Source organism: Ostrinia nubilalis, chromosome 10, assembly GCF_963855985.1.
Source record: "Ostrinia nubilalis chromosome 10, ilOstNubi1.1, whole genome shotgun sequence".
In the NCBI taxonomy this organism is placed as follows: Eukaryota; Metazoa; Arthropoda; class Insecta; order Lepidoptera; family Crambidae; genus Ostrinia; species Ostrinia nubilalis.
Genome location: NC_087097.1, coordinates 10,095,001 through 10,121,836, shown reverse-complemented (window position 1 = coordinate 10,121,836; position 26,836 = coordinate 10,095,001). Strand labels below are relative to the sequence as shown.

Here is a 26,836-nt window from a genome sequence, read left to right as displayed (position 1 = left end):
GCGTGATGAAATAAGTAAGAAAAGGTAAGTGTAGGGTTGCCCATTCAATACCTTTTAACATTGTTTACCCAATCTGGGGACCATTTTCATTCTGCATAGAAAAGTCTAGGTACTTGAGAGTACCATAAAGCTTTTTATTATTAAATTATTCAAAAGAGATCTCTACGCAACTGACGAGATTAGACGTGAAGAAAAGTAGTAATATATTCTATATTCTCTACATACAATACGTGATACATAAAATGAGAATAAGTTTTCTTTCTTGAAAAAACATTCCTATGCCGCCTTTGGTAGAGAAATGAAGAAGAGAAAAAAACTTGAAAAAAATCTAAGGCGGGACTCGAACCCACGACCTTCTTCAGAAGATTATACTTTCATTTCTACTTAATATAAAAGCTACCTTAAAACATTAAATTCCATACCATTCATTCCTAAACCATCGTCCACCGTAGAATTTATAGCCTTTTTTCAATTCGCATCCCAAAACCGCAATCTATTTTTAATTTAAAAGCGACAGCCCTACAAGGAAGGGCTTCGGAAAAAATACGCTTATGTACCCTGTACCCAGCGAGGGTTCATAACTCGTGGGGACAAGGGTAACATTTACTTATCGACGTGGAAAGGTACCATAATACATTTCGCCGGATCGCCCGTGTCGGGACGAGGCACGATTTTCATTTGTTTCTCGTATACCTTCGGTATGGTGGTGCGGGGCCATAGGTATAGTAGCAGGGTTGTCTGAAGCTGATGTTATTACTTTATTGGAAATATTTATCAATAAGGATTTATTATTTTTTATATCTTTAAGGAAATTGGATAGTTCTATAGTAATTATGAGAGCTTTTAAAGTTTACAGTTTACATACTAGACAGGCAGTGAGTCACGGTCAGGATGCTTATTGCGCTTTGTCGTCTTATTACTGTGACTGTGTGGATAGTAACACGTAAAATAGTTAATTTTACATGAACACATCTTCAATATTACAACAACTTAATAAGCTTAACCACCATTTTGTACCTATATCCATTTCAAGTTACAGTTTTATGATTGAAAAGACATTGTAATTCTTTGAGTTTATAAAGTCGAACAGGCGACAACCCTAGCCATTTCTCGAGGGTATTTGCATGAGGTATTTCGGCGCGCCACTGTTGTTCAATGACCGACGCGCAGGCGGCGCTACATGTTCGCTTGCTACCGTCTGACTTCGAATCTGATGCAGTATTCTAAATATTAATATTCGTACTAGGAGTGCTATAAACAAAGATTTCAATGTAGCCACTAGACAGGGTGTGCTGAATTGAGATGTTAGTCAAACGTGAAGAGCAGATGTGCTGCAATGTACAATCAGAAAACAATGATACCTACTTGTCTCTTTTAATGTTATTTTAATGTTTCGTGATTTGAAGTTATTAAATAAAAATAACCGTTGTTTTGATGTCGATTTTTCGGCAAAAAAGAAAAAGATATTTTTAAAATAATCTAACTTAAAAAAATCGAACTGCCTAAGGGCCGTGGGTGGGTGAGACTATTTCGTAACAACGCCAGATAATTTTAATAACTAATAAAATGAGGTTATTGGATGATCGTCAGTGTAAATTCAAATTATATATTTTGCGAAAATGGGTTTACATCAGTAGGTGTTACAATTTTTTAAGAAGGTATCTCCATCTTCCACCTTTAGGCATGCAAAATTATGTAGGTGACAATCCATCAACGGCAAGTGACTATCGTCACTGATATACATATATTACACGTCTGCAGCATTTAAGAAGAATAATTTACAAAAATAGCCATTTCAGTTACAGTTTTTTTTTTTCAGGAAAAATGTTTCCAGTGGCACAGCTATAGTGCGAGGCAAATTTAAATTTTGTGGCAGCAATTTTTCCGGAATGGCATAATTTTAGTAATACGCTAGCGTGGATGGCACCGCTTCGTACATATTAGGGATTTCGCGGTTGCCGCGTTTCGTTGTATTTTTAATATGTAGTGTAAAAGTGGGACACATTTGAATAAATGCAAAATTGGATAGTGTAATCGCTGAATGTGGGAATTGGCGAATGGCTGCGTTTTCAGATGAGACAAACCATTGAGCTTAATTTGGTAAAAATAGATTGGATAAAAAAAGACATTCGACTAGATCGTTGTCCTCTATTGTGATTAGTCGTGTCAGTCTTGAATGCGACGAACATCGTTTATGATGTTTCAAATAAAATCATTTTTAAATTCCCCAACTTTCAAACACAAATGATTACATCGTTTAATTTAATGTGATGTAATAAAACATCATTGAGGCTCATTTATTTCATTTAACACGAAATCTCTTAAGAGAAATCGTACAACGTTAATCAAATGACTTTTGAACGTGGAGTTAGCATGATTTATGCAATTATGAGGATAATGGAGTCAACGGGCAATGATATCGGTAATTATGGCGGCTCCTCTTCGGCGCAATTTTGAGTTTCAGAACAGATTTTGTTTGAATTTGATTTTGTAATTAGAGCCCATTCGGGGATATAAGCGGTTTGAAGAGTTAAGCGTTATTAGCGAGCCTCGTAAGTAAGTATGTAAAGTAAATAGGAAGTTGATAAGACGTTAAGCAGAATTGTGGCATCTTATTTCGAAGAAATACGCGTAGATGTTATTTTGGAACTGAAATTTCATAACAATGACAGTAGGTACCTAGTTACTAGGTAACTATACATACATAATCTTAATAGTTAGGTACCTAAGAAATATCCCTTTGATCAAATAATATATAATTCCGAATTGATTACGGTTGGCGGGGAAATAGGCACTTTGTAACTTCATTAGGCGATATATCGACAAATCAGATTTCCCGCCAGTCAAAACCAAATTACTCGCACAAAGGGCTTATACCTATCAAACGTACGCGTAATAATAAATGGAGCTTAAAATTGATGTATGATTTATCGAGGCTCGACTGTTTCATAACATTTAGGGAGCTCACAGACGAGCGACAGTATATCGGCGACTGATTGCGGTAGAGGTAGGTGACGGTCAGCGACTGTAGGCGGCTGTTGGCGACGGTCTCCGACTCGTGCCTTTTGTTGTCATGACATGTTGATACTCAGCTGACTATACGTTAGTGACTGAACATCTACGAGAGTCGCGATACATTGATGACTGTGGGCGACCATCGGCGGTATTCGCATGCGTCGGCGACAGTCGTCTAATTTGAATATCTGGTGGTCGACGCAGGGTCGGACCGTGAGTTTAGGGGGCACTGGGCTAATGCTACTTAAGGGCCCACCTACTATAGGTACTCTTTCGCATTATCGTCTATTTTTTACTTTGACTTGACTTAGCTGGAATCCACGGGGCTCTGGATCGACGATCGTTGCCGACTTAAGTCGCAAGCAGTCGCCGATATACTGTTGCTCGTCTGCGAGCTCTCTTAGTTGCTAAGGAAAGCGTGTGGAAACACGAGTTTGTTTGAATATAAAATAGAGGCAGGAAATGTCTATACGTCGCGTACACATGTTACAATGGAAATGGAAGCACGACGGTTTTGCGGAAGTGTTTTTCTATTAGCGATAAATTGAATTCTCCAATGAAAGTTTTGTGTTCGTTTTGCCTTGATGGAAATAGTTGGAGAGCTTTAATACGGTAAACGTTAAAGAAAATATTTGTTCTTTTGAAGACTCTTTTAATCTATTTAATAAAAGCTCACCTACCTGTTATACCTACCTATATGTTACATAATGGAGCAAAATTGTTTACCCAACATGGCTGTGATCGTAAATCAGTAGGTTTTGTTTGTATATTCTGATTCAATTTGTATAAATGAAGAGGTTTACTTAACGATAAATAATAAGAATTGTGGATTAAATTGTACTTAATATAGGATTTCTTCTTTGGTTTTATAACATTTAAAAATATTCTATGAATCGTATCAATTTCATCTTGTTTCTTGAACGAAGCCGGAATTACGGAACACGACAATTCGCACCAATTGGAAGTGGCAGTGCACAGCAAATTGTTTTTATAGCCCGCATCAGCTCGGAACAAGGGTCACTTTGGTACCAAACGATTTGGTCTTTATTCTTTGGACGGACGATTTACATTAATGTTTAGGCTGTAAATGAGGAGAAAAACTTAGATAGGTAATCTGTAATTATCATAATCTGGCCAAAAGTTCCTTTGTTTTACACTCCATATTTTATGAGGTGAGAAATTCAATCTAGAATTGTTTGTCTTTAATTTATTGAGAGAACCACAAACAAGTTTACAATAAGCTTAAAACTTAAAACATAAAATTGCTATTTATTATTGAAAAATCCAAGGAATGTATTAAAGCAGTCGAGTACGGTACCTACTTAGTTTTCAACCGAATACTGAGTTAATACATCATTTATTTGGGTTAATTGAATCGACTTTCCCGTAGCCACTAAAACGAGCTTGTCACGCTACCAAATGGAATTTCAATCGAAACTAATAGTGTTTTAAAATTACCGTCACATTTCGGTGGTCCCGGAGCCAAACAATCAGTAGCGATTGTGTCTCCATTGACTGGATTGCCGCGATTGTCAGTTAATTTAGCTGGCATCTGTCCTGAGCTCACGGACTTTGGCCACGATCCGGCGCATTTGACAACTTCACACGGATTGGACGTTTATTCGTCTTGTTATGGAGTGATATTGTTACTGAAACCTGATCGTTTTCTGTCTCATATTTACTGGATATTTCTTGAAGTAATAACTAGTGAGAGTTTTAAAAGGGTATAGAAATAGATAAAACAATAATAGTAAACATAAAAACAGGAGATAATACAAGAAACATAAAGTTAAATACCATTTCTAATTACTTTAGGTCTAGAGTGAGGAAACTTGACTGATGACTTTTTCGTGGATTCTGCCTAATCCATTAACACTCGTACCTACCTTTAGAAAAATAAATACTTATACCTAACGCCCCCGTTGACTATGCCACCATTTTATGGTTCTATCTACCACTGAGCTAATACTGTAAAAAATCAGTCGTCGTATTAATTTCTGATAGTAAAACAATGTTATCTGAACAGTTCAATAAGTAGGTAAGTAATGTTTAATGATAGATCGCCCGGTGCTTTGTCCTGCTGGAAGCTCTTCTGGAAGGACTGGTCTTTTGTTCTAAACGTCCTGCCAGAAGATTATCGCAAGTCCTGCCCGCAGTACGCAATTTGTACGTGTTTGCTTGCTGGTCCTTCCAGCAGTACGGTGACCATCAATTTGAACTCATCCTCACCAGAAGTAGTAAACACTTGGTTAGTGTTTATTAAATAAAAAGTCATGTCGTAGAATCATTTTGTTTAACCAGTATTTTACTTTTCTTAATCCCAACTAGCGCAACACGCCCGGCGCGTCAAAATGTGTCGCGCGAGCGCGAACGCGCTGCCCCCGTGTATACTCGTGCGCCATCGGGCTCCGACTAACGGTTAGTCGCGTTTTTCGATCTTGGGCACTATTGGGTGAAAGAGAGAGAAACACTCTATTTTTTCGTGTAAATTTGAAATTTGTACAATGTATACTTACGAAACTGTGATCTTTTAATTTTGCGTCCTACCGGAAGTACTTTAAGTCCTGCTGGCAGGACTCCGGGCGATCTATCATTAAAATCTATAAATTAAATTAACATTTCCAATACTATACAAATAAAAGCAATCGAAGGGCCGTGTACTCTTACTTCAATTGATGAGGCACGCGCAGGATTGCGTATTGTCCGCTAATTCGGCGGACAGTCCGATGGTCCGATCAACGTGACATCAATGGACACTTTGCTTTGTTCACCCGGTAAACAGGACATAATTTGATTGGTGCCATCGATTTCATGAAGAGCATCATGGTATTAAATCGATAAGTAGGTACGTGTGAATTTTCGTATTGTAATGAGGTTTTAATGATAACTCTAAATTCATACTTTGCGGTTTTTAGAAGACCAATTATTGAGCTATCTGCGTTACTTTTAAAAATGACAAGCCTATAAAAATAATAAACAACAAAAAATGCACTCCTAAAAACCAATTCTTATTAGGTACGAAAGTTTTTACCTAGTTATAAAAAACAGTGTTGCGGCAAAGTAAAATTTTCGATATTTATTGAAATCCTATTTAAATAATAATAGGTACCTATTAGATTTACCTTCAAATTGAAAGAAAACCCATTTTAAGATTTTCGTACGCAACAATTTCAAACGACTCGAGTGTATTCCCCCGCCATTTGCAATGGGCATTCCACTTTTGAATCGTTTACCTTTTATCGTTTACATTTTACGCGCCCTCAAGGCAAGACTAGAGTGGTCTTGTAAGTTATATTTATATTGTCTTTGGTCTTTGATGCCAAATATTTTAAAACAATAATCCGGCCGGGCATTGCAATCGTAGCGAAAGGGTGGTTGCGAGTGCAGAGTAATATTGTGTAGTGCCCACGGCGAGGGTGGGCCCAATCGATACGCACCCCTACTGCACGAGGCCTAATATACCCCTGACACGGTGTGCCGTCTCTAGTGAAATATAGGGTGTCTTTAAAGTGATGTCAAGCGGAGTTAGAGATGGTACGATATTTCAAGTAGGTAAAGCCATGGATTTTTTTGTATGTTGTACTTGTACCAAATAACATTTTTTTTTTTCTTTATTTGAGTGTAAATACCATTAATGACGCTCTATAATATTACTATATTTTATTAACTTTTTAAAATATAAAAATAAGTTTATTTGGTGATATTTAAAATCAATAAATGAAAAAGTAGTATATTTTTTAATTTATTTGGTAAGATTAAGACTTTTTTAGAAGTACCTACCGTAAGGTATTTAAAAATTTAATATGATTTAAAAAGGAGTACTAAAGGGGTAATAAAAAAAACACGCTTTATCATACTTGTCCCGAGCAAAAACAGCAAAAATATATCTAAATATTTAGCCCTATGCCTGTAGTAATAAGGTGCAATAATGTTGCGATGCCCGCTGCCATTTGTAGAGTCAGATTCAATAAATATTTCATCCCTTTTCAACTCTAATGACATAGACATAAGGAAAATCATAACGTAATGCTTTTGAATTCAACTGCATGGCTTAGTGCAAGACTCGAGTGTTGAATCGTGGGGAAACTAGGTCGTTAGTTATGCGGTAGAAAGGGATTATCTTGGTACAGGGAAGTTGGGTACTTAATTTGAAAAATAAAAAGTATTTTCCAAACCGCAGTTTCACGCTTGCATTTCGATGTTTTTACAATTCCCAATAATTATATTTTCAGCCAGTACGTGATGTTATATTTGAATATCGGGTTCGCGCACATTCTTCGTGCAATGTTTTTAGTGAGTTCAGCCACAGAATAATAATAAGTACTACGTACAGAAGTTTTACTTCACGAAGGTATTTAAAAAAAATTATGCTCAATGTCATTACCAATATGGTGTAATTTAGCCTGTCTAAAGAGTCAAGCACCATTTTGTTGACAAACGTCAGTGATCGGCACTGCGCCGAAGCGTCTTTCCGTTCTATACATAGCCAGAACGCAAGGGTGTGAAACTAATCGAGTATAGTTTGGAGATGACTTTTTTTACTAAGCTCCTCCAAACTATACACGACCAGTACGCATATGCTGCGTACTGCTCGCGTATACTTTGTAGTGACTTAGGTCAATTATCTTACTCCAAAATATACATCGCCAGTACGCATACGGACTAATCATGTATGTATTGTAATAAGTGCGTGATTACAATTTATACGCGAGTAGTTGCATGCTAGTCATTTTGTCTTATTGACCTCTCTTTCTATTATATATTAATTCATATCTGCGTGTCTACTTTAAACATTGAATCATCTTTCGACACGTATTCTGCCATAGAAAAGATATTTGTTTTGGGGCTGATATTTAATTTTCACCAATTCTCGAATAACTCTTAAATTAAGAATTATGTAGGTATGGAAATATTATTATGTCAAAATGATTTTGTTCTTGAGATAAAAGTTAATAAATAAAATAAATGATAAATAAATATCCTTAGACATTTTACACTGCGCTTCTAGTCCCAAACTAAGCAAAGCTTGTACATAATACTAAGTATTAAACATACATACTTAAATACTTTTTTTTTGTAAATGCATAGTTACTATACATAGAAAACACCCAGTCCAATACAAACAAATATGTTCATGCACACAAATGTTTGTACTGTGCGGGAATCGAACCCGCTCCCTCCGGAATAGTAGTCCGTTTCGAACCACTACACAAACGGCCGATAATACAAACCTAGCATTTAAAGTCTCGCATAATGTATTAATAATGCACGTTGAACTTTCTTCTCTCACTCTGTCTCATTTTAAATGAATTTATGATTACACTAATAATTGGTATTTAATTTGAAATCTACCTAATCAATTTAATTTCAAAAACCACTTACAATAGTGTTAAAAATCTAGATTTATTATAGATTCAGTAAAATAATAATATTTTATGTAATAATATCGAATAAATGTAATTTTAAATATAATTCCATATTTTACTAAATCAATATCAACTAAACACACTCTAGTCAAGTGTAAGTGGTGTAGTAGAAACTAATCGAGTATAGTTTGGATATGACTTTTTTTACTAAGCTCTTCCAAACTATACACGATCAGTACGCAAAATTCGTGTATAGTTTGGAGTCACAGATTTACAAACGGGCACTACAAAATATACACGAGCAGTTTCCTATGGGTGCGTTCTGGCCATGTATAGAACGGAAAGACGCTGCGCCGAAGCTATAGGGCTGACTTCGGTAAAATGATGTGACGTGAGGTGCCAAACTGCTGAAAATGGCGGAGGAAATACATGATTTAGCATGAATTATCATGAATAATATTAACTACTTATTTACCTCTCAGTGTCTTGAGGCAACTTAAAAAAGTCTTTATTTTCTTCCATCATACACAAGAATACGCGTGCGTGAGTCAATGTTCGCTCGTATGTGAGGCCTTGTCGAATAGTATCCTGTAGGTGGGCCATCGTGCGTGTTTTGTTTTCGATGTAAACTCGCGGAGATGAACAGGCCTGGTTCAGCTATAATTGAGTCGAAAGTTTTAAAAATTTGAATTTGGAAATTCGGCGATTGTTTCTTTTTTCTTTTTCGAGTGTAAATAAAACTCAGTCATAAAAGAGGTTTCCTATTAATATTCATCCTATTTATGTCCAAGTAAAAAGCAATCAAATTAAATCTTTATTCAATTGTTTTTGTGAACGTTTTCATTTTCAACTTAGTGAATTGAATACTGAGTCCAAAGTCTTTGTAGCCGAATGTTTAAATATAAAGCAGGCTTTTAAAGCTCTCCCCAAAGCTTGAATGCGAAATATACCGGAGTTGCAACGCAGCGACGTAGCAGGGGCAGTCCCAAAGCTCTGAGCGGACTAGACAATCTTATTTGGGAGTCAGTTAAAATTCTAGCATAAGTGCTTGTTTATTAACTTTTCCACGTAATTTTAAGGTCTTATTTTCGCAAGAAAATCTTTCACGTCAGTCTTTAGGAATAAAATAAGATTTGTGTTTGATTTAAAGCTGCATTCAGAACTATTTTTCTAACAACACAAAATTCCAATTCACTTGCAACAAACCGTAGGACTAAGAAGCAATAGAAGGCTTTAAAAGATTTTGGAAAAACAATTTATTTTAAAAAAGTTTTAGACATTATTTGTCTTCCCAAAGATGCACACTTGAGTTTATGTAACTAGATTTCAATATTGTTTAAATTCTTTACATATTTTACATTTGTTTTTATTTATTATTATTTGCAAACAATAATGTCATCTTTTAACTCTCTGAGTGGGATTAAGAACAAAACCTTTCCCCTCGTACCTACCGCTCTCGTTTCTACGGTCGCTACCTCTCTTGATTGGTATCTAAATTGTATGAAGATTACAAAAGGCAGGTACTTAGACACGGGGTTGTATTGTCCTTTAGAATTTGCATAGTTGTTATGTGTTTGTCACAAATGGAAACTGCTCACTGAGGTGAAATTTTCTGGCATTAGAGACGCCTAAAATTTTAACGAAAAAGTAATGCACTCTAAGGACAATGCGTTTATTAACGACGCAATATATTTTTATTGATTCGTGATTCTATCGCAATTATTGTAAGTATTTAGCAAAGCAATCATAGCAGCATAGCTATAAATGTAAAATCACCTATCACATAGCGCTGCGACAGCGCCTGAAAAAAAAACCCAGTGTGCCTTACATGAGGCTTGTGGACCTTAAATGAGGCGTATATAAAAGTGCCGTCTACACATAAATAAGGCTGTTTACTGTACAAATGCAATTCTAAGCTTTGAGGTCTCTTGTTTATTTAGTCAGAGCGCAACATCACAGTCGTTTTGAAAGAAAACCCCCGCAAATGGACTAGAATCGGCCGACGCTCGCATTGGCAAACGTCAAACAATTTATTTTTTTACCCACCTTCCCTTTACGGCAACCTTTTTTGTTACTTTTGCGGCAACTCCGCATGCAACGAAAGATAAACGACGTTATACGGAACACTTATTAAAACATTCCTCATTTTATTCTTTGCGCCTCTCCCTCGCTCAAAGCGAATTTGGCCTTTTAAAGAAATTTATTAGCGTGATAAAAACGTTTTGGACTTATTAAAATTTTCAACTTAGGAGTTTTCGTAATTGGAAAAAGTAAGATTTTGAATTGAAAAGTAAATAAATAATAAAAGTTCAACATCAATGTTAAACTGAAAAAGGTTACAAAATATATATGTAGCGGGTGGTTACGTCACTATATTACCTTTACAGCGATCTTTGATGCTTACTTCTAAGTTAAGTTCTTTGTTTCACATACGAGTATGGCATATCAATCAATACATATTTTAGATAGAAAAAGGTGCACTTATGCAACAACAAAAAATAAATATTCTGACGGGGGTTCTTGTGATGTGTTCGAACACTTCGAATCCTGCTATGTATAATGTTATACTTATACTACTGTACAAAAAGGGTTTTCCGTTCCGTTTTTCTGCTTCCCATAAAAAGCAGTTATATAGGTTTTTGAATAAATTAGTGAACATACCCGAACATGTTATTACCGCACTTTATGAACTGTGAGCTCTTCCAACTTTCCTTTTAACATAAAAGTTACATAAACCCATATTCTACGTGAAATGTTATCACAAAAGCATTACCTTGCTCTATTGAAAAGATGAAAAAATACTCCGCTAAAAATATTCATTTGACCGCCATTATACGTGAAAAGTTTCGATACTCCCTTTAGTAAGACCCCGGAGTTGCCCTTCGGTATTGTGCTGTAGGGGATACAGATCATATTTCCCATAATAAGCTGGTAAATCGAGCAGATATTTTCAGTTTAAGATGTATTAGGTTACAGAGATTTAATAGCTACTTAAGGCTTGGTATTTCTGCTAAAGTAGGTATTTCGCGCTGTCAAAATCTGCGCGCGCAATACTTCGCCGAAGACAGCGCGCCAAAGAGCTCTCGCGGCTACACAGTATAGAAATACGCAGTTTAGAAATACGCAGTTGGTTAGGTTAGGTTGACTTCCTTCCGTTCAAGCGTCACACTCACAGCACTTTCTAATACAAATCATATCCAAGTGATACAAATTAAAACAACTTTCAAAACTTTTGGGAATATATTTTAGAATCGAATAAATATAGAATATAACTGCCAAAAGTAAACACGGTTCAAAGAGGCGTGGCGTCACCCGACCTTCCGGAAGTTCCGCGCCGGCTAAAAGATATTCAAGATTACGTCACCCAACCTATCGGTAGATCCTCGGGAGCTTGAGCGATTGGAAAAACATTTTATGATCAGTTACTCGTAGTAGCGATTATTTAGAGCTTGGATAATAAATTATAGTTGTTGCAATTCACAAAGCTTTGCATGTGGTTAATTACATTAATCAGTACACGCATCAATTTTGTTCAGTCTTTTTGTTTATTAATAAATAAAAATATCATACTAAAATTGCATACATATTTGTTTGTATTGGTCTGGGTGTTTTCTTTCCATAATTTATGTATAACGTATGTACGGGGCTCTGTATCGAAAATCACTATGAGCAATGAGCATCACACACTGTTACCTGGAGTGCATTACCGCAGCAATTTTTTTATAAATGTTGTGCTTTAGAGAGTCGAGAGTATAGCAGATAATTAGTCCATCGTGAGCAGAAATTTGTCCACTAATAGCAAAATTCGTTCAAATTATAGTTTTAAAGTTATTGGCTTGAAGATTATTTTATCTTGCAGCTTAGACCTTTAGCTACAGACCTTAGACAGTATTTTTGAAACATTCTTACGCATGGTGGAGGAAGGGACGCTCTAGAGCAGTGGTTCTTAACCGGTGGTCCGCGGACCACTGGTGGTGCCTGGAGGCATTCCAAGTGGTCCACGATGTGCACTTGCACACCTTGGTCAAAACCACTTTTAACTGATTTTTGCAGTCAAACTGGTTTTGACCGATTATGAGGTGGTCCCTGACAAGACAGAAATTTGGTAAAATGGTCCCTCATGACTTAAAGGTTAAGAACCACTGCTCTAGAGACTCAAAACTACAAGGATACACATGAACTCCAGTTTTAAATCCGTTGATATCTGCTGCATCTGCCATGTTTTTGGCTATAAGATTCTTCTATCTTACGGCTTAGACCTTTAGCTACAGACCTTAGACAGTATTTTTGTGAAAATTCTTACGCATGGTGGAGGAAGGGACGCTCTAGACACTCAAGTCTACAAGGAGTCACATCAACTCCAGTTTTAAATCCGTTGACATCTGCTGCATCTGCCATCTTTTTGGGTAGAAGATTCTTCCATCTTGCAGCGTAGACCTTTAGCTACAGACCTTAGACAGTATTTTTGAAACATTCTTACGCATGGTGGAGGAAGGGACGCTCTAGAGACTCAAGTCTACAAGGAGTCATATGAACTCCAGTTTTAAATCCGTTAACATCTGCTGCATCTGCCATCTTTTTGGCTAGAAGATTCTTCTATCTTACAGCTTAGACCTTTAGCTACACACCTTAGACAGTATTTTTTATTATTTATTTGTGTCAGTGTGCTCTTCTAAAGAGTGTAAGACGATTGTATGTAGGTACTATTAAAATGTAATTTTAACTCATTGGTTTTGTCTCATATTTGAGGAATGTACTATGCATCATGAGTAGAGTCTTCGTTTAAAAGGATGCGAACGATTTAAATTTCAATAGGTAGACAAAATTGATAATTCTTAATTATCAAAAATTTAAGCTTTCTCCAGTAACACTGATATTATTATACTGTGACTCATCAAAGTCATCATTGTCAAAAATATTGACAAATCGCGAACTGTCACGGCCATAAAACTGACACGCGTCCGTCCTCCGTAAGCGCCACCGCGCGACTGATTGAGATTGTCCAAGCCGTCATGGACGATTTTTTCCACATTTTTTAACATAGTAACTAAATAAGACGCAATATAAAAATTTCATCCGTTAAAAGCCCTCAAGTTATTTCTGAACTTTAGTTTAGTAAAAGATTTAGAATCTCAAATCGCTTATTTTAAAAATAAAACCATAAATAGAAAACGAATAGAGGTAACTTTGGGAATATATTCTATCGAGTCAACTTCATCAAATCGTGTTTCCATCCGTTAATAGCCCTAGAAAATATCCTCAACTATGCCCAATAAAAATCTTAGCCTTTAATTTTACTGTTTAGTACCTCAAAAATGAAAAATGAAAACCTCATTTTCGCCATTTTCTCTGCTACCCGGCCTTAGTGGGTTTTAAATAATGTTATTGTTTGGTGATGAGCTAAAGACAGTGGTATCATGACTGAATTTAATATTATTTGTAAATATTATAATACCAATAAAAATATCTGGGGGCACGGCAGTGCCCCCACCAAGTCGAGCAAAAAAGCGGCACGGCCGTACCATCCTTTTCTCGAAGCAATTCAGGCCATTTTCGACCGCCTGTAACTTCGTTGTGGATAAAACTAGAAGGCTGAATTTTCATTAGCTATGCAGGCATTGTAAAGACACGGTATATTTAAAATTTCATTCAATTTGAACCAGTAGTTTAAGAATTATAACGGGTCAAAGTTACTTAATTTTGTCACTCACTGACTGACTGACTGACTGACTGACTCACCGATCATCAAAATTCTAAGGCACTTCTAGCAGACCTAGAAGCTTCAAATTTGGAATATAAGTAGTGTTTGGTGTATGAATCAAGGAAAAACTAAAATATTTGGGGGCACGGTAGTGCAACCGCCAAGTCGAGCAAAATTTTTCAATTTCGGTCCAGTTTTCTAGATACATAACTGCTGTCTACAAAATACAAAAAGAAATGAGATCCCATCAAAAACAATACTTGTCAAAAAAAACCAAGTCTCGCAACTCAGTTGTTCTACGGTAAAAAGTTGTGAGATCCATGTAATACCAAGTCCAGGCCAGGAAATATTTAACGTTTTACATAAATATATTGACTTGGTCATCGCATGAAAACACGTGTAAATTAAATTATTTAGTGCGATGGCCAAGTCAATAATTTATGTAAAACGTTAAAGATTTCCTGGCCTGGACTTGGTATTACATGGATCTCACAACTTTTTACCGTAGAACAACTGAGTTGCGAGACTTGGTTTTTTTTGACAAGTATTGTTTTTGATGGGATTACTCTTACTCGTATATTCTTTCAGGTACTTTTCATAAAAAAATACAAAGTTTTATTGTAGAAATTAAATCATTAATTATGTTTTCTCTTATTTACAGAATACAGAGCTGATAGCAGAACCAGAAACGAATCAGGTATGTAATAAATAACTTCACCAGTAACTACATAACTTAAAATATAAAGTGTTATTTCTGCAAAGATATACTCACAGCTGAAACGTCATACTTAATCCAATAATACTTAACTATTTTAGAACATTTTGTACCATGTATCACTTAATTTAACTTAAAACTCAAAGATGCTCCCAGCTAAAACGTCATAACCCAAAATGTAACGTTTTACGTGCGTTTAAAAATGTATCCGGGCACCGGCGTCAAGAGCAGTGTCTACGGAAAGTTGATTTCCTGAGTGTCTAGACACGTTCCGAATCACGTTGGCGCTGATATGATTATAGTGTCACTAAACTGGATTTTCGATTGTAGAATGTTTGCAGATTGATGTAGTTACCTGCGGCATAATAATATGAAGAATAGCTTTTAGCTATAAACTTTGTAGAGTGACGACATAGGCAGGATGGTTAAGAGTTTGAGCATGTAAGCAATAGAAAATGGTTTTTCCTATTTGGTTAATCTTGGGTTGTTTCACGTTCCGAATCACGTTGCGCTGATATGATTACAGTGTCACTCAACTGGATGGTCGATTGTGGAAATCTTTGCAGATTGATATACCTGCGTCATGTGAATTGCTTTTGAGCTGTGAACTTTGTAGAGTGACGTCATAAGCAAGGTTGATTGAAACTTTGAACAGTATGGGGTTTCCATTTCGTATTTGTTTTTAATATTTTAGTACTACCTATGTACTTTTTTGACTGATATCGCCAACATTCAGGTGTTCAGCAAGATTATTTTAAACTAGCGGCCGCCCGCGATTTCGTACGCGTGGATCCCGTTTTACCCCCTTAGGCCTCAGCCTCGAACTTAGCGGGCAGCGGGGCGGCGGTGGCGGCGGCGCGTGAGCGGCAGGATCTTATGCGTAAAATCAAATAGACTGTTTCTCGAAAACAGCGGCGCGGCAGCGGTGCCGGAGCGGGCAACTAGCGGGCAGCGGCGAGGGAGCGGGCAACGAGCGGGCAGCGCACTCCTTCTTTTGCCCACAATAAATCAAGCGTTAGGAATAAATTTGAATCGAAATAAAATTGTCGCCGTTGTTCAGACATTTCGTTTGCGAATAAAAACAAATATCTCGACAACACAACCCCGAACACAACACTTCGCCGCTAAAGCGCCGCGCGAGCTGCCCGCTTGTTTCGAGAACGGGTCTGCGTTGCCCGCCCCGCTCCAGCGCCGCCGCCGCTCCCGCCCCGCTGCCCGCTAAGTTCGAGGCTGAGGCCTTAGGGATAGAGTTTCGTAAAATCCTTTTTTAGCGGATGCCTTCGTCATAACATCTACCTGCATGCCAAATTTCAGCCCGATCCGTCCAGTGGTTTGGGCTGTGCGTTGATAGATCACTATGTCAGTCAGTCAGTCAGTCACCTTTGAGTTATATATATTTAGATATCTAATAGTAAAACAGTATATTATATCTATTCATTTGGTGTGATAAGAATGAAAAAGAATACAGGGTTAATGTTGAAAAGCCAACAGGCGATGTCTACGGGGCTGATTTCCGAACGTCTAGACGGCCCTGCCGAATCTTGTTTAGGGCAGATATGATTAGGCGGCGCCCTTCAAAGTACCTACATTTGATGTTTTTATTTACACCTAAATTACATTCGGCTTTGACGATGGAATCCGTGTAAAATAAAGTAAGGTCAACCTGATGGGATGTCGATAATACCTAGGTTATCCCTAAAAATTTAAAATAAGTACTATAATAATTGACCAGAAACTTAGGTAATATTCCAGTCTGAACTGAAGTGTTTATAAGTATAGGTTTGGGATTAATACGAAACATTATAGTAGATTTATGGTAATCATGTCAGTAAAGATTAGTCATTATAACCCCAATTTTACCTATTTATACATTACAATAAAACATCAATGTTTTATGGAATGTAAATGAATTTTCTTTATCTACGTTTGAATAATAACAAACATAAACGTCTATAAAAAGTCACAACTTTTTTACGGATTGATATAATCAAGGCAATTGTTACTATTGACTGAATTGAAGCTGACAAACAAAATATTTAAAACATATTCACATTTTGCAACAAACGTGTTCACAAACTGATTCGCATGTTGAATGGTAAATAATTCAAATCGCCAAAGGCGTGTGGCGAATATTGCAGGACAAACAACAATCCCGTTGTCAAAGCGCAGACAGTGTACAGCCTACTCGATTAGCTGTACTTGTATTGTTAGTCGAACTAAACAAAAGGCCTTTCTAAACAAAGGAGCCGTTGCTTACTTGTTTGTATCGGATTTCCTTAAGATATAAAAACAAATGAAGGTTTTCTTTCCTTAGCCTTTAGACCCCTTCAAAGTTGTGTATTTTGTTGGCCCCGGAATGAAAACTAACCTAATGTCCGAAATTGTAGGTAGGGTTAAGATTTCAAAAATAAAATACAATGAAGTTACTATCATTCTTTTGTTCTCTACGTATCAGATTTCACATATTGTGCAATGCCTAGCTAGAAAAAGAAATTCTAAATGTTTAAATGCTGTCTGAACGCTTAGGTCTAGACAAACTAAATCTAGTAGGTCTATTAGCCTAATTGTAGCAAATTACGGGAATGCCTTTGAAACATCCTTCAACTAACTTCTAACAACACGAAAATACCGACTGAAATTCATAATAACGTACGCCGTCTTACATTTTAGCACCAGACTTGGGAATTTTTCAAATTACTTTGAGGCGAAACAAACAAGTAAACAACGTTCGTAACAAAAATACAATATCTTTTTCAGTAAGTAAAATACTTTAGCATTTCTTTTATTCCAATAGCTGTGAAAACCTAAACGCAATGTGCATGAAAAGAACCATTCAGCGTTGCACTTTCCCGAATAGGTACGGTGAGAATACGTGTGCCGTTCCACAATGGAATTATTGATCATACTCCCTCATTTCAACGGTCAGCCAGCTTCAATAGCCTGCATATTCCAAGATTAGACTCAATGCCCAGAAGGACTATGACAATGGCATACAAAGCGGCGCTGAATGCATAAACCGGTCATGCCACATATGTGTATTCTACGTACCTATTATTTGCTGGTGACGTGCTCTTGTGACTCCATTCTAACTCGAGTACCATTCGATTCAAAACAATCGAGACAATTCTTCGATCATTTGTTGGATCTCTGAATTATGTTCGTTTTGTAAATGATGAGGCACAGAATCTGAAATTGATAATACCTACTCAAATTAAAATTCGTATCGTGTTTAGTTTTCTCGTCTAGTTAACTAAAATCGGTTTAAATTATATGCTCTCTGGAATAGTCTCGCTATCTTGCTTAGGTATTTTCTGCAATATTTTAGTTTGAAAGTTCCTAAACTAATCGGCCTCTAGGGGAACAAGACGGATAGGTCTGGTAATTTAGTTTTCTGACTAGCAAGAAGATTTGTCAGCATTATCTTCTCGATTCGTGCTTTTGCTCGTTATTTAATTTGTTTCTTGAAATATTATCTAAAAATGTAACTTTATTATTTTTTCTTCATTTCCAAAATCAATCTTGTTTCTCATCACTCTTTTATCTTTTAATAGTGTGTGAGAATATTTCTCGATTATTGTAATCGAATATATCGTGTATGAAAACGGTTTCCCTGGTACATCACTATTACGTCTGCAGAGTGGCAGGACGAGCATTGAGGACGTTACAAAAGGTATTGTCATCGTGGCAAGACTAGTTTATCTTATATCTATTTGTGAGCGGTTCCGCGCTGATACCACGCACGTATCTCTTTACATCAAGACACAATCGCTGATAGTGGTGCAACAATGACGAATCTTAGCTCTTACACAATTGAAATTGTCAAAATAAGTATAGCGTAGTCAGCGTGATTCGAGAATTGGTTGTTATTGATGTGTGTACTTTTTCGCAATGCGTTATACCTATTGTCGGTATATTTAAGAGTAGATATTACTTGATGAATACTACACTCCGAGATGAACAATCCTGAGATATTCTGAATGAGATAAAATCAATCTATCACGTATTACAGATATGGAGGCCTTTATCAATATCTCCCTATCCGTTCAGTAGTTCTCAAGATTGATTAAAGTGCACACGTGTTAAGATGCCACACAGAAAGATCTCTCGTGGACCACCGGAACTTATGACGATCTTATTTGAAGTAGCCAGCAACATTCAGATAAAAGATATAGAGTATGTTCTTGAGTTTGGCTGTGACGAAGTTGACTGCTACTACGGCGGTCTTTACAAAGTGACCATAACAGGATACAGAAATGGATGCAAAGTTAAGAAGAAATATATCATAAAGTGGCATTCTGATCCAAAAAAACGAAATGCTTTCCGTAAAGCACATAAACGTGAGTTTCTATTCTATCAAAAAATTATCCCAGCGTATCTCGAAATTCAAAACCGTTTCAAAGTTATTGAGGGACTAAAGACAAAATTTCCGAATTGTGATTTCGCTTGCTGTGACAAAGGAAGAGAGGCCATTGTAGTGTCGGAAACACAAGGATACAAGGTTCACGACAGATTTCAAAAGTTATCACTGGACCACGTTTCACTCGCGGTGAAAAATTTAGCGAAACTGCACGCTCTGTCTTTTGTGCTGGAAAAATCTCAACCAGAGAAGTTTGAGGAAATAAAAAAGGCATGTTATTTCGACGTGCAGTATGCAGATGTAGAGCTCATGCCAAAGTCATTGTTCTCATATTACGAGGTTTCAGTGAACGTTGTTAAAGATGCATCAGCGAAGAAGAAGCTGCAAGATAATATATCAAACGTACTTAGAATTTTGCATAAGTGTGCAATGCCGGATACAAAATACAGCACCATTTGTCATGGCGACTGTTGGAATAATAACATTCTCTACAAATATCAGGTAAACAGTTAAAAACAAGCATTTCACATTCACTTAAAGCGATTGTTTAAATGTAGCATTAATAAAAGCTGCATTATTAATAAAATTTATATAAATGGTTGAGTAATTTTAACCAGTAAACGGAGAGATAAAATGTAACATTTGCGTTAAAACAATGGGGATGTTGACTGGGTCAAAAAGCAAGAGTTTTAATTAGTCCGTCAGTTAACTTATCAAAAAATACTCTACTCGTATTTTTCACTTTTTCAAACTAATGAAAATTTAAAGAGATAAAGCGCCCCAAAGTTCATAAGAAGAGGCCCGTGACGTCAACGCTTGCTTAAAAATGCCGCACGTTGTGACGTCGTGCGCAACTTCAACGCACCATAACTATGTAATTATTTGTTAGATTGACAAATAAAATTATACGTGTCCAATATTTTTTGATATTAAACATTACGGACTAAAAAAATTTTTTTAGGCAACTAGCCTATTACGGCTGCGGACTGGAAACAAAAATATAATATTAAATTCTCTTTACAGAAAAGCAGGCCGGTGGATGTAATGTTTATCGACTGCCAACTGCTCAGATACGCATCACCCGTCACCGATATATCGTACTATTTGTACATGACTACTGACCACGAATTCCGCTTAAAATATTATGACCACGTCCTCTCTTTGTATTACTGGACATTATCGGCGGTGCTGCGTCAATGTGATTGGGACATTAATGAAATCTACCCAGAGAGTATTTTCCAACAGCATCTGAAAGATTACTCGGTGTTTGGTTTGATAGAAGCTTTGATATCAATGAAGATAATTACGGCAGAAATAGAGGACGCGCACAAGATGACAGAGGTGAAATACGAGCTGACCGAAGAAGGATCGTGCGGGAGTGAATTGCAGAATAGTTTGCTATACGAGCAGCGAGTGAACGGTGTTGTCAATGATTTCTTTTCGAGAAACTATTCCTTGGATGCTGTTCTTAGTAAATGATAACGAGGATCTCATGGGTTTTACTAATGGTGACTCGACGTTTGGCTGGCAACATATTATGCAATTTAAACCGTTGATGGTTGTAATCTTAGATTAATAAAACCTAGATAGATAGTCAGTGCACGAAAGGTGAGGCAGATTTTAGTAAGCCAGAATGGCTTACTCGTAAACGTCACATGAACTGTCAAAGTGAAAAATTGGTAAACACGTCCGACGACTTTTAATTAATTAAGACGGTTTGTGCTGTGAAAGGGTGTCTAAATACATCAGAAAAACTAAAGAAAGTGACCAGTGTTACATTTCATAAGTAAGTAGGTACTACAATTCGACGCGTATTTTGCTTGAATTTGGCTTTCAAAAATTAAATACGGGAATGATACCAGTAACAAGAAAATTTATTTCCCAATTGTTCGCCGTACAAATACACTTCCTTTTTTATGAAATCGAGACTTTTCAGTCGATTTATCTTATTGTAATTAGGTAGGTACTTTGAATTCAATAAATAAGTAAGTACATGATGCGTTTTGTTTTTGTTAGTTATAAAATAATTAAAAACGTATTAAAAATTTCCCTACTTTCGGGAAAATCGCCTTCACTGTTTACACTCCCCAACAAAATTGACACTAATGACATAAGATTTTTGCCTCACTCTTGACGAAGCGTTTGTATGAAGACTATCCATCTAGGTTTTATTAATCTAAGGTTGTAATTATAGTAGCAGCTATGGCAGTCTTTAAATAGGATCAATGCTACCATAGCTAGAATAGCTTAATCTAGTAGAAAAACGCTAATTCCCAAACATGGAGTAATTCTTTTGAAAACATCGTGATTAAACTTGAATCGTGAATTAACGAACTAGGTTAATGCAATAATATGGCATCAAATTGCCATGAAGCCCATTAATGTGTGTTTCATCGTTATTATCATAACGAGCGCAACCCTGAGTGGCAATTTAGTTGAGAATTTAATCATGCTGAATCAATTCTAAAATTAAGTGACTGTAAATTGGTGCTAAATTGTTAGGTAAATTATTATTTGAAATTGACTTGACTTTGACCGGGCCGTGTTTCGGCCATAAATAAACCGTTTAATATTCCGCGGAAAAACTCTCCCTTGTAACATCAGTCGTCCCTGGGAAGGAATTAATTCTTCGTCGCTGCAGTATAATTGTCTGTAACAAAGGTTCTCTGAATCTCGGATGGAACGGATGAAAATCTTTGTCGGGCTGGAATTAATGGCCACGGAGCAGATGCCACTGTTCTACACTTTTTGTTGTTGTTCTGATTAACAGAAATTTAATATTTTCACGCTGAGCACGAAGTATTTTCATTATCTTTAGTCTGACAAGTTCAAAGGAGTCAGTATATTGTTGAATATTAGTGAGCTTATGAAGGAAAGTTATTAGGCTACAATTTTTAATCAACGTCGTGCCGGCGGCGAGTTCCTTGTAAATTATAATGACGTCCCCGAGCGAATTGCAGAGCCTGTTACGAGACGGCCCCTTGCAGAGAGCTGTATGGCATTATCTATGAAAATTCCATTCTATGCACAAACTACGGAGTCAGAACTAAGACCTCATTGAACCCAATTTGTATGTACATCTCCTCTGGAGAAGGATTTCTTATTTTATTTTAGAGTTGAATAATTGGCAAAAAGACAAGATCCTCGTGTTTAATCATAAAGGCATTTTAAGAATAAGTATGTAGGTATGTTGTAAAAGATGAAATCTTATATTATTATCTCTCCCCAAACAAAATTTTTGTTTTAAAGATATCAGTTTGCGTAAAGTAACCGACTTATCTGCTTTTATCTTAAAGTCTGCAAGCGAGATAAAATGGAAAAATACCATGGGATCAAAATCACGTGCTCCATCATAGCGTTAAAAAGATTGATCGAGATTTTAATGATGATCTATTATACGCTAGAGAACTGTCAAAAGTACAATACTATCGGAATACCTAATACTTACACCAAATCCGTGTCTTGAAGATAGTAACTAAGTACATTTACTTAAAGATTTGTTTAGGAAAGAATTGGTTTTATAAGTAGGTAGGTCTATCAAGAGAGAATGATAAAGTAGAGATAAAAAAATATATTCCAAAAAGAGGAACTTGAGATTGTTGTTTATAGGAAAACAGACTTTTCCGTAGAAAATATTCGTATCAACAATTATAGTAGTTCAATGTCACCTTACATTTGATGTAGATTAGCAAATAGCAACAAGCAAATTCTAAGAAAAAAATCTTGTTACGCAGGTAAATGGTTTCTTATTTACTTTGTACTAAACATATTTTAAAGGTTCGTGTATTCCTGACGGTACCATAACCCACGTCAACGTCAGCCGTCAAGGCTCCAAACGTATATGAAATGGCCCAGAATATCGTATACAGTGTCTTCATTCCGATAATGTTGCTTATTTCTTTTTGGAAATAAAGATATTATTTGCTTAGGCGCACATACAATCTGGAATCTGGATGGAAAAATACAACCGGTGTCACAGACTACTTAACAGCGTGTATTAAATATTGAACAAGCGAACTACACCCAAACAAGTTAGTTTTGTTTTCTGGGAAAATGTGAACTAAAAGGCCGGCTAGCTCAGCGCGGAGAATAAATAATCATGAAGGTAAATAGAACCCTTTGATTGTAGGTCGTATAATTTGGGAAAATATAAAGTCTCTATTATTCTACTACTTAGGGTTTCTGCCACGCAAACGCAATCGGCGCAAATCTTATGTTTGACATCACTAGATTTGAATTTGAAATATAATTTTTCTTTACACTTGAAGACCCATTACTATTAGGTACACACAGTCCTAATTAGTATAAGTTTGCAAATACAATTTTTGATCTCCTATCATCACAAATATAATACATACGGAAGACTATACTATTCATGTTTCAGATTATTTATCTATAAGTACCACTCCCAATCGACAACACACCTCGGTCAATGCAGTATTCCGAATCATTAATCTTTTTAAACTTCAGTCGGAGTTAATGATTGCAGCAGCATTGTCACCTTTTACCAATTTCAACATAAAATGGAACTGAATTTTATTTTAATGATAGATCGCCCGGTGCTTTGTCCTGCTGGAAGCTCTTCTGGAAGGACTGGTCTTTTGTTCTAAACGTCCTGCCAGAAGATTATCGCAAGTCCTGCCCGCAGTACGCAATTTGTACGTGTTTGCTTGCTGGTCCTTCCAGCAGTACGGTGACCTTCAAATTTGAACTCATCCTCACCAGAAGTAGTAAACACTTGGTTAGTGTTTATTAAATAAAAAGTCATGTCGTAGAATCATTTTGTTTAACCAGTATTTTACTTTTCTTAATATATTATAAACTTGTTTATCTTCTTTCAACTTAACTAATAGGAACTATAATAAGGAACTTTAAATTAATTACTTTGGTACGTCACTTTGTATTAGAAATTACACCTATCACTTACAAATACACTACAAATTAAAAACAAAAACAAGAAATACATTATAAATGTTTGATTAGGCTGGAATACTTCACATTCATTATAATATTATCGCCAAAATGTTGCCGACTCCACGCCCGGCGCGTCAAAATGTGTCGCGCGAGCGCGAACGCGCTGCCCCCGTGACATACTCATGCGCCATCGGGCTCCGACTAACGGTTAGTCGCGTTTTTCGATCTTGGGCACTATTGGGTGAAAGAGAGAGAAACACTCTATTTTTTCGTGTAAATTTGAAATTTGTACAATGTATACTTACGAAACTGTGATCTTTTAATTTTGCGTCCTACCGGAAGTACTTTAAGTCCTGCTGGCAGGACTCCGGGCGATCTATCATTAAAAGCCGTGGGCCGAAACTTCGAGGATTAATATTTTCGCATCGAATATCAATTATACAAATTATTTTTCAAGGTTTCATTTTTAGTATTTTTTGTCGAATGGATTGAAATTTTAATAAAACCACTCTTTCAAACATGGGAGTTGAATCTACCGTAATAAAAACCGAATCAATACCTTCAAAGTTACAAAAAAACCTTGTAAAAATCACAAATTTTGTAGCTTAAAATTTTTGATTGATACCTACTAGAGTGACGTCATATTTCGAGTTTGAAACCTCGCAACAAAAATGTAGGTCCACCGCAGAATAATAATGTTTGTTTCACCAAGTTTGTTTTTTTATTCCAGTCGAATGTTTGCTTACGAATATCAACTGTATGTATAAATAACCCTTAATCACCGCGTGGAGGCTTCGTGTAATTTAAAACAGCTCGGTCTATTTTAGTGCTACCGCAACGGGTCGATGTAAAACTTTGCTCTGAGCGGATTAGCGGTCACCATTGAGCGGTAGGAACTAATCAGAAGCTGCTGGATATAAGCAAACGAAGTTTTTGGCTTCAATAAGAGATTGAAAATGTTGGGTGAACAACATTATGTTTCAGGTGTTTACATGTAGAGATATCGATGTTTCGAACCGACCGGGTACGTTTTTGTATGTAATTTGTTTCTAAATAGGTGATTGGTGATGATTAGGAAAATCTACTTATTTATAAATAAGCTTTTGCTTACATGTACGTAAGTATTAATTCAGATAAAAAGTTGTTGATTAAGATGATTACAAAATAGGTAAGTGCTATTTATTTTAAGCTAAAAACAGTCAAGTGCACCAAATTCGATATTATTTGCGTAAAAGAATAATAGAAAGATACATCCTCACTAACTCACTTAAGAATTAATAGTCATTTCATGTAAGTAATTATGTCTATTTAGTTAGTATTTAGTGTGTTTTACTTTTTACAACTATTTCGTTATAAGCTTACGGCATGTCACAAAATTAAAACTTCGGGTGTAAACCCAGCAATCCGAAGGCGAATTAACATCTACACAATGGCGCCGGTAGTGGGGCAAGCGGGCGCTTTCGACCCCTTTGTCACCAACTAAAGGGTTAAGTTAAACACTCGTCCTAACCCTCCGCGAACATATGTTCCACAATATTTTCTACACATTGTTTTATAAACGTTCCGACACTAAAAGTACGAGTAGCGTGTCTGTCTACCCTTCACTACTGTAAATTACAATGGGGCCCCCATATTGCTGCCTTGGCGGGAAGACTTAGTTCAGCTGCCTTTGCGGTGAGAAAGATCAGAAACTTGACTGATGTTGAAACAGCAAGGCTTGTATATTTTAGTTATTTTCATAGTATTATGTCTTATGGTCTTTTACTGTGGAGCTCAGCAGCAGACATAGAATCAATTTTCATTTTACAGAAAAGAGCTGTTCGGGCAATATACGGTCTTAAACCACGTGACTCGCTTAGAGAAGTTTTTAAAGAAATCAATATATTGACTGTGGCTTCGCAATACATATTTGATAACATTATGTATGTCCGTAAACATATACATTTATTTACTAAGAAAAGTGACGTCCACTCATTTAACACGAGACATAAGAATAAACTTGCTGTTCCATCATTTAGGTTGCATAAGATAGGTAATTCATTCTTGGGGAAATGTATTACCATATTTAACAAAATACCACACAACCTTGTCGAATTGCCAATAAACAAATTTAAGATACATATAAAAAATACCCTTATGTCCAAAGGGTACTACAAGGTTCGAGACTATATTGATGACAAGGATGTGTGGTCAGTTCAGTCTGCACATATTAATTGATGTACTTAAATTTGACTATTCTTACCTAATAGATAATTCCTGGCAATAAGTGGTGACTGAGTTTGTTCCGGCGTTTCTTCTCAGCACTTGCCATATGTTTGTCTCGAAGCGCTGGTAGGGCCCAAAAGATAAGGAGACATGTAAAGTGCCCCATAAGGGCTACCTTTTCTTTTTTTTATTATTTTCTATTGACGTTCATAAGTGCCACTTGTGGTCTAAACTGAATAAATATTTTTGATTTTGATTTTGATTTTGATTTCATATACGTGACATCTATCTATAGGTATGCAATAAAACAGTTGAAAGTGTGGGAAGTGTTGGTGATATTAACACCTTGTGTGGGAAGTCCAAAAAGGTTTACAAAAATAAAGTTTTTAGTTGAAGGCTTGATAGCAGTTTCACTTAATTTAAATTCGGAGTATTTTTTTTATGCATAACATGGCAGTTATTTGACCACAATCGCACCTGATGTTAAGTGGGATGCAGTCTAGGATGGTACATAAAATATCTGCCCTGTATATTTTGATTAATCTTAACCTTTTACAAAGGAA

The 26,836-nt window shown here is 36.3% G+C and overlaps 2 protein-coding genes across 3 annotated transcripts in view; both read left to right on the top strand.

The window, feature by feature from the left end:
• Positions 1-26,836, top strand: part of LOC135075380 (kazrin-like) — a 132,509-nt gene that overhangs the window by 18,740 nt on the left and 86,933 nt on the right. The window contains exon 2 of the mRNA XM_063969824.1: positions 14,744-14,779. The gene's annotated coding sequence lies outside the window, so the exon portion shown is untranslated. The remainder of the gene's footprint in view (positions 1-14,743; positions 14,780-26,836) is intronic.
• Positions 18,645-21,532, top strand: LOC135075178 (uncharacterized). 2 transcript variants are annotated; one of them, XR_010257977.1, is made up of 3 exons: positions 18,645-19,655; positions 20,178-20,712; positions 21,336-21,532. XR_010257977.1 is itself a non-coding variant. In XM_063969537.1 (2 exons), the coding sequence occupies exons 1-2, from the start codon at positions 18,882-18,884 to the stop codon at positions 20,631-20,633; spliced, it is 1,230 nt and encodes a 409-aa protein (XP_063825607.1). In that variant the 5' UTR covers positions 18,645-18,881; the 3' UTR covers positions 20,634-21,151. The 2 variants fall into 2 exon arrangements, 1 of the variants encoding a protein (XP_063825607.1); XM_063969537.1 differs by lacking the exon at positions 21,336-21,532 and having other exon boundaries at positions 20,178-21,151.

Bases quoted from the DNA above. Each gene is read 5' to 3' on its own strand.
- LOC135075178 (XM_063969537.1), top strand. From the start codon at position 18,882: ATGCCACACAGAAAGATCTCTCGTGGACCACCGGAACTTATGACGATC. The intron at 19,656-20,177 runs GTAAACAGTTAA...TTCTCTTTACAG, and splicing joins ACATTCTCTACAAATATCAG to AAAAGCAGGCCGGTGGATGT.